Source organism: Dendropsophus ebraccatus, chromosome 3 (genome assembly GCF_027789765.1).
Source record: "Dendropsophus ebraccatus isolate aDenEbr1 chromosome 3, aDenEbr1.pat, whole genome shotgun sequence".
NCBI classification, from domain to species: domain Eukaryota; kingdom Metazoa; phylum Chordata; class Amphibia; order Anura; family Hylidae; genus Dendropsophus; species Dendropsophus ebraccatus.
In genome coordinates, this window is record NC_091456.1 from 109,647,852 (window position 1) to 109,655,605 (window position 7,754).

Consider the following 7,754-nt stretch of genomic DNA (forward strand, 5'->3'; position numbering starts at 1 on the left):
AAAGTTTCTACACCAGCACAGAAAGGGATACTTTACTGTAAGAGAAGTGGTCATGGTGAACTCAATAAGAGCTCAAAAGAGGCCTAGATACTTTTCTGGAGTGTGATAATATTACAGGTTATAGTAACTAGATTCTTCAGAAGGGTTGTAGCTCCAGGGATTTATATTGATTGCCAGAGTCAGGGAAGAGTTTTTCTTCTTATGGGTGCGTTCACACGTACAGGATCTGCAGCAGATTTGCATTGAATCATAGTATAATTTAATATAAAAATAACTTGTTTTGTATTTATATATTAAAATAAGCGCTGCGGAATCTGTTGGCGCTATACAAATAAATATTATTATTATTGAATCAGCAACTTCAAATCTGCTGCAGATCCTGTACGTGTGAACGCACCCTAAAAAAAGGAAATTGGCTTCTACCTCACTGGCTTTTTTGCCTTCCTCTGGATCAACACTGCGGGTTAATAGATGTGTTTTCTTCTTAGCCTTATAAACTCTAGGATAATTTTATCAAGCGATCTTACCAAGGATTCACTTTCATTTCTCTGGTAAAATGAAAGCTGCGCTATGACCAAGGACATTGTCCCAGATTTATCAAAGGGAGTAAGATATACACTGGCGTAAACTGCCCACAGCAACCAATCACAGCTCAGCTTTCATTTGTCCAGAGCTGAGGGCTGAGCAGTGATTGGTAACTATGGGCAGTTTACACAAGTGTATATCTTACACCCTTGGATAAATCTCCCCTATTATTACTATAAGACAGCAAAATAACTCTCCCCCAATCTAACTATATAATGTGAGGTAAAATGACTTTTTTTGAGCAATAACCAAAAGAAACAAATTGGACCTAGCATTTGATTTTATAGCCGTACAATTACTGAGAAGGAACTGCAAGTTGTAACAAAAAGGCCATTTTTGAACACCCAGATTGTGGGTACAGAGTTGCTTTAAGGGGTTATTCCAAATTACACATTTATCTAATTCACAATGTCAACCCCCAGGCCATTTAACACAAAACCAGGGCCACCAGTTGTGTTTTATAACAGGACTGTAGGTGGTACATGTGCCATTCGTTATCCATGAAGCCAACAGATCTCTCTGAGCACTACAGCTCTGCCCTCCAGGTGGACTCAGACTCCGCCACAAAAACACCAAGTTGGGCACATGGCTTTTTGGGGTCCAAAACACTGCAGCCAGATGTTCTCTAAGGTTACAAACCCACTTGCCGGATCTGCAGCGAGTCTCCTTGCTGCGTTTTTGCAGCGAGACTCGCTGCAGATCCTGGCCCTATACTTTCATTAGCAGAGAAACTCGCAGCAGGGATGTACATCCCTGCTGTGATTTTGTCTGCAGCCCGCCCCATTAACCCCCCGGCCGCCGGACATTATACATTACCGGGTCCCCGTTCCTGCTTGCTTCGGGGCTCCCGGTGTCTTCACGGCCGCGGGGCGGGGAACGTGTCGGGAGCCGCCGAAGCAAGCAGGAGCGGAGACCTGGTAATGTATATCCTGCCCGCCCCCCAGCAGCCCCGATCGCCCCGCAGCCCCCGGCCGCACGATCGCCCCCACCCCGCACGCGCGATCGCCTGCAGCCCCCCAGCCCCCGGCCACACGATCGCCCGCAGCTCCGCAGCCCCCAGCCGCATGATCGCCCGCAGCCCCCGGCTGCACGATCGCCCGCTGGGGGTGATCGTGCGGCCGGGGGCTGCGATGCTGGGGGCGATCGTGAGGTCGGGGGCTGCAGGGCTGGGGGCGATCGTGCAGCCGGGGGCTGCGGGCGATGGTGCGGTCGGGGGGCTGCGGGGCTGGGGGCGATCGTGCGGCCGGGGGCTGGGGGCGATATACATTACCTGATCCCGGCTCCTGCTTGCTTCAGCGGCTCCCGGCACGTTCCGCCCGGCCAATCAGTGCGCTGCCCCGCCGCAGCGCACTGATTGGCCGGGCAGGCCGTGAAGACACCGGGAGCCCCGAAGCAAGCAGGAACGGGGACCCGGTAATGTATAATGTCCGGCGGCCAGGGGGTTAATGGGGCGGGCTGCAGACAAAATCGCAGCAGGGATATACATCCCTGCTGCGAGTTTCTCTGCTATTGAAAGTATAGGGCCAGGATCCGCAGCGAGTCTCCCTGCAAAAACGCAGCAAGGAGACTCGCTGCAGATCCGGCAAGTGGGTTTGTAACCTAAGAGTGAATAGGAAAAAATCAAACACAATAGCTAGCGGGTGTTTTTTCAGTGCATCTGCAGTTATCTAAACAGGCAGAAGGCTGTTTTTCTCTATAGACTTCTATAGGGTAATGCCTATGTTCTGTAGGTTTTCCCTTCAATCACATGACATGTAGTGAGAAACACACAAGGATAGGACGTCAGAGGGAAGAACACCTATAGTCATTGACACTACAGTGTGTGAGGGAAGCTGCACACTGTCCCCCGGTGACTAGAGAAGGCAGCCTACCGCCACCATTACCGCCATGTTCTAGAAAGGGGAAAGAAGTTGCTTATGTCGCTCACAGGACTATGCTATAGGCTGTGCAATGGTCTCCCTGTCCGACTGTACTGTTCTCCTCTCCACCACGGTATATACGGTAGCCATGGCTACTGATCCATTCCACTCCATTCCCACCGGGCGACAAGCAGGTAGCGCTCATAGTCATCATGGCGGGGACTATACACCACACAGAGGATGTGCAGCCCGGGCCGGACCCGCTAACACCACCGCATGCGCCGAGCCCCCAGCGCCTCCCCCTGCAATGCTCACCATTGTACCACAGCCTCACGCGCACCACCAAAGACCGACAGTCAGTGCCCAGACAAGGAGGAACCGCTGCCACCTCATGCCTGACTCGGGAGCGCCCTCTAGCGGCCGGATGACTAATGACAAGGAATAATGGCTTACTGGCACGTTAGCTGCATGTGCATTAGCCATGAAAACAGACGTATAGGAAGATTGTCATCAGATCTGCTCAATGTTACCATCATCCACCAACAATTCTGTAATGGTTTTAGCCAAGAACATTGTAACCAGAGATTACTTTCAATGTATAGTGAAATATGTATAGCACACCACATACAAAGGGTATTGGTTTGGGGAGGTCTGGGGGTCAGTGGTTTTTACAATGCTGATCCATAGCCCACAGATTTAAGCCCATGTTGTAAAATGTGTATTGTTTAAAGGGGTTATCCAGCGCTACAAAAACATGGCCACTTTCCCCCTCTCTTGTCTCCAGATTAGGTGAGGTTTCAAACTCAGTTCCATTAAAGTAATTGGAGCTTAAGTCAGTTCTCAAGTCTACCACCAGCCAAGCCTGACCTGCCTTGCTTCCTGAGGAGAAGAACACGGTCAGAACATCGTTCTTCTAGGCTGCTATCACCTGAAGACGGTATTTTTTGTTTGTTTTTTTAATGTGTTATTTATCTTATTTATGTTATTTTTCTTGTCTCATCTCGACCATTTAGCTGTACTGAGCATTTGATTATACGGCAGTGACCCGGTTAAAACGCTGTTGTTCCAGTGGACTCGAGCTACTGCACTAAAAGACACTGTTCCAGGTGTGGATTAGGCGGGTGCAGCTGGCCTGGAAGATTTATATTATGTTCTAGTATTAATGCAGCATCATGGCTTTTGTGACCTTACTGTCAGACCTCTGATCATCACTTCTGCAATGCAATCATGGGGCACCATCTGCGCTCCAGCTTGTTCTGTGGCTATCGGCTGAGCAGGACATCAGGGAGCCACAGAACAAGCAGCACCGTGGATCAGTAAAGTATGCACCGGGCTGCGGCGGGTTAAGGGGGGTGCGTTGTTTACATACTCACAGCAGGATGAAAATTCCACTGTGATTATGTAATCCTACTCAAAAACTGACTATGCAAATCACAGTGGATTTCGCAGCGAACTCACAACGTGAAATCCACTGTGATTACGTTACGTGGGCAGCTACCCTAAACCTAGAAACCTCTTTTAAATGGGTACTCCGGACATAGACTTTTTTTTTGTTATATATATATATTGCTAGGAACATAATAAACAACCCATACTCACTTAAAGTGAGTAAAGTGGTAAATTTAGCAGTTTTCATAACATATTTTATATCATACGTCATGGTGCTTGTTCAAGTAAAAAGTGATCTTTTATCAACTGCAGATTGTGCTAAGTGGGCAGGACTTCACTGCAACAGGGCCACTTAGCCCCGCCCACAGCACCACCGTTGGACCCGCCCCTCTTTGACAACATCGGCACATAGGCCCCGCCCCCTCAACGCCCTTTAGGCCAGCCTGTTCCAATGCTCGTCGAGGGGGCCTATGTGGCAATCACGTCATGCAGGGGTGGGGCCAACAGTGGCATCCAGGGCCGATTCTGGGGTTTCTGCCGCCTGAGGCAAACCTCAGGCGGCCGCCCCGAGTGATGGCCGGCACTCCCCCCCTCCCCCCCGTCGCCGCAGCCATCCACTCACCTGTCCCACGCCGCAGCCGGCCCGCGCTCTCTGCTGTCTCCACATCCCGTCAGGTCCCGCGATGTCACCCTGCAGCTGTCACGGACCTCCAGGCTGTGGTGAGTGAGTGGGGTGATCGGGTCGCGCGGGGCGGTCCCATCACCCCAGCGCATCCCCCACCGACCCCGGACACTCACCACAGCCTGGAGGTCCGTGACAGCTGCAGGGTGACATCGCGGGACCTGACGGGATGTGGAGAGCGCGGGCGACGGGACAGGTGAGCGGCCGCTGTCATTTTTGTTAAGTGATACTTAACAAAAATGACAGCAGGGGGGAAATAATGCCGCCCCCTGCCGGACCGCAAAATCTGCCGCCTGAGGCGGAAGGCTCATTCCGCCTCATGGCAGAAGCGGGCCTGGTGGCATCGTTGTCATGAAGCCCCGCCCACTTAGCACAATCTGCAGTTGATAAAAGATCACTTTTTACTTGAACAAGCACCATGACGTATGATATAAAATCAGGTATGAAAACTGCTAAATTTACCCTTTACACCTGTGTAGAGAAGTCACAATGCAAAAAAGGGGGGTGACAGTGTCACTTTAAGGGTGCCTTTACATAGAGCAGTGCTGGCGAACCTCCGGCTCGCCGGGGTCATGACTGGGGGGGCTAACTAGGCCACCAGGGGCATGACTGTGGGGGGCTAACTAGGCCACCAGGGGCACAACTGTGGGGGGCTAACTAGGCCACCAAGGACATGACTGGGGGGGGCTAACTAGGCTACCAGGGACATGACTGGGGGGGGGGCTAACTAGGCCACCAGGGACATGACTTGGGGGAAGGGGGCTAACAGGCCACCAGGGACATGACTTGGGGGGGGGTTAACTAGGCTACCAGGGACATGACTGGGAGGGTTAACTAGGCTACCAGGGACATGACTGGGAGGGGGTTAAAAAGGCTACCAGGGAAAGGCACTGGAGTTAATTAGGCTACCAGGAGCATCACTGGGGGGTTAACTAGACTACAGGGGGCATCACTTGGGGTTAACTAGACTACAAGGGGCATCACTGGGGGTTAACTAGACTACCAGGGACATCAGTAAGGGGTTAACTACAGCTACCAGGGGCATCACTGGAGGTTAACTCACATCAGGTACAAGGGGCATCAAAGAGGGTTAACTACAATAGCAGGGGCACTAGGGGAACAACACTTTGCCTTGCCCCAGGTGCTGCAAACCCACGCTACTAACTGCCGCGCACGGTATGCGGCCATCGAATGACTTTATTAATGCCCGACCGGCCCTCTACGCGGAAAAGGTTTCCCACCCCTGACATAGAGAGATTTATCCAACAGATTTGTTAAGCCAAAGCCAGGGATGAAGGGAAAAAGAGGAGAAATCTCAGGCTTTCCTTTTGACCTGTTCCTTTTTATAATCTGTTCCTGGCTTTGGCTTCAAAAATCTGTCAGATAAATCTCTGTGTAAAGGCATCCTAACACGTTCCTCCAGTGACACCTTCAGGTCCCCTGCTGAATGCTCTGACCACTGTTTTTGAGACAGACGCATGACAGTCCACTCAGCCTATCTCTGACAGTGATGTCTGCTTGGGAAAGCCTCTCTGACACTGGAGAATAAAAGTATTTTTTCTGTGTTCTGTAAGCAGACAAATGAGAGGTACCGTATGTCTCCTTCAGGGTGCCTTCACACGGGTTTGCACCAAAATCAGCTGCGTATCCTGGTACGGTGAAAGTCATTGGGGTTACATATTCGCAGCAACCCGGCCCCTTTAACCCTGGCCGCCTGCAGCCGCAGCCCGGAGCATACATCACCTGCCTGCTTCGGGGCCTCCCAGCGGTCAGCCAATCAGTGTGCTGCCCCGCTGCAGCACACTGATTGGCTAACCGCCGGGAGATACCGTAAGGCTCTGAAGCAAGCAGGACCGTGGAGCAGGTGATGTATGCTCTGGAGTTATCCCCAACCCAGAGCATACATCACCTGCTTGGCACCACTGTGTGAAGCTCCCGGCTCCCCGAGGGGAGCCAGGAACTTTACACAGCCACGGCGGAGCAGGTAATGTATGCTGCAGGCCGGGAATGTGGGTGGTTAAAGGGGCTGGGTCACATATCCGCTGCGGGTATGTGACCTTATAGACCTTCGCTATACCAGGATCCGTAGTGGATTTCGCTGCAAACTTGCAGCAAGAAATCCACTGCAGATCCGGTACATGTGAAGGCACCCTCAACATGAATTGCATCTGACATATTTCCTTTAAAGTTCATTGTGCATATCGATGTTGATCTAGATTTATGCTATTTCATACCAGCCACCTCACCAGCATAGAGGATCGTTTGATCTCCAGACAAGCAGACGTTTCCTTGTCCACCAACCAGACACAGGTAACACCTTCATTACACAACTCTACCCAGACCATTTCCAGGCACTTTGCAGGAAGTTGTATCAAGCCACTCATTATGTAGTTTTCCATTGACAGCCGGCCATCATCTTCGTTTGAGAGTTGTGAATGAAAAACTTGGACTGCTAAAGACTCTTTACAATTAATCCGGGTTCTGTTTGGTATCTGATAAAAATCAAATAGGACCTCATGGTGAATGCTTTAATCCCACCTTTGCTATGGAGTGACACATCCTCCCAACTGCTAGTGTGATGATCTGGGAAGCCATTGCATGCAACTAGAGATGAGCAAATTTACAGTACAAGCGAAGCAGATCGCTTTGGTAGCCATGCCGCTCCACTCCTGGTACCTGGAAAAGCTGGGTCCAGTCCTGGGAAACATCTTCCAGGACTGAATCCAGCATTTCCATGCACCTGGGGCAAAGCGGCAGACTTTGCCGAGCTACCAAAGGGATTTGCTCATTTGTACTATAAATTTGCTCATCTCTAGTTCCACCAGTAAGTCACCCCTAGTAGTGATACATAGAACACTAACAGCTCAGGGATATGTGCAGGACATCTTGGGGCTGTGTTGCCTCCCATGACAGGGCTGCACATTGGCATTTTTTCAGTGGTACGTTTTGCCACACACATTTACGAGGAAAGTCTCTGCTAAACTTCTTTACTCCACCTAGTGTCCACATTCACCACCAATGAGGCATTTATGGGACCAGGTGGGGCACCAGCTTCAGCAACTTCCAGTGCAGGATGTACAGGCCCAGCTCCAACAGCTATAGGCATACCTTCCACAGGTTGGCATACTAAACTTTTTGGTTTTGGGAAACAAGTGTATGATTTGCCCAAACTAAGGAATTTCAATTTGAAAAATTGCAATTCACGATTCAAGTGTGATTATACCCATATGCCGGTAGTA

General features: G+C 50.7%; 1 protein-coding gene and 1 long non-coding RNA gene across 5 annotated transcripts in view; one reads left to right on the plus strand and one right to left on the minus strand.

The window, feature by feature from the left end:
* The window catches only part of REX1BD (required for excision 1-B domain containing), an 86,148-nt gene extending 83,298 nt beyond the window's left edge, over nucleotides 1-2,850 (minus strand). For both annotated transcript variants that reach the window (XM_069964503.1, XM_069964505.1), the window contains exon 1: nucleotides 2,760-2,850. In XM_069964503.1, the coding sequence (XP_069820604.1) occupies nucleotides 2,760-2,762 (3 nt within the window). In that variant the 5' untranslated portion in view covers nucleotides 2,763-2,850. The remainder of the gene's footprint in view (nucleotides 1-2,759) is intronic.
* A 41-nt stretch (nucleotides 2,851-2,891) lies between these two features.
* On the plus strand, nucleotides 2,892-7,595 carry LOC138787281 (uncharacterized). Of its 3 annotated transcripts, none has more exons than XR_011362338.1 (4): nucleotides 2,892-2,994; nucleotides 3,458-3,550; nucleotides 6,753-6,825; nucleotides 7,516-7,595. It is a non-coding gene; the product is annotated as an uncharacterized lncRNA (long non-coding RNA). The 3 variants fall into 3 exon arrangements; XR_011362337.1 differs by lacking the exon at nucleotides 2,892-2,994 and adding an exon at nucleotides 3,235-3,340; XR_011362336.1 differs by lacking the exons at nucleotides 2,892-2,994; nucleotides 3,458-3,550 and adding an exon at nucleotides 3,235-3,381.
* Nucleotides 7,596-7,754: the final 159 nt, after the last annotated feature.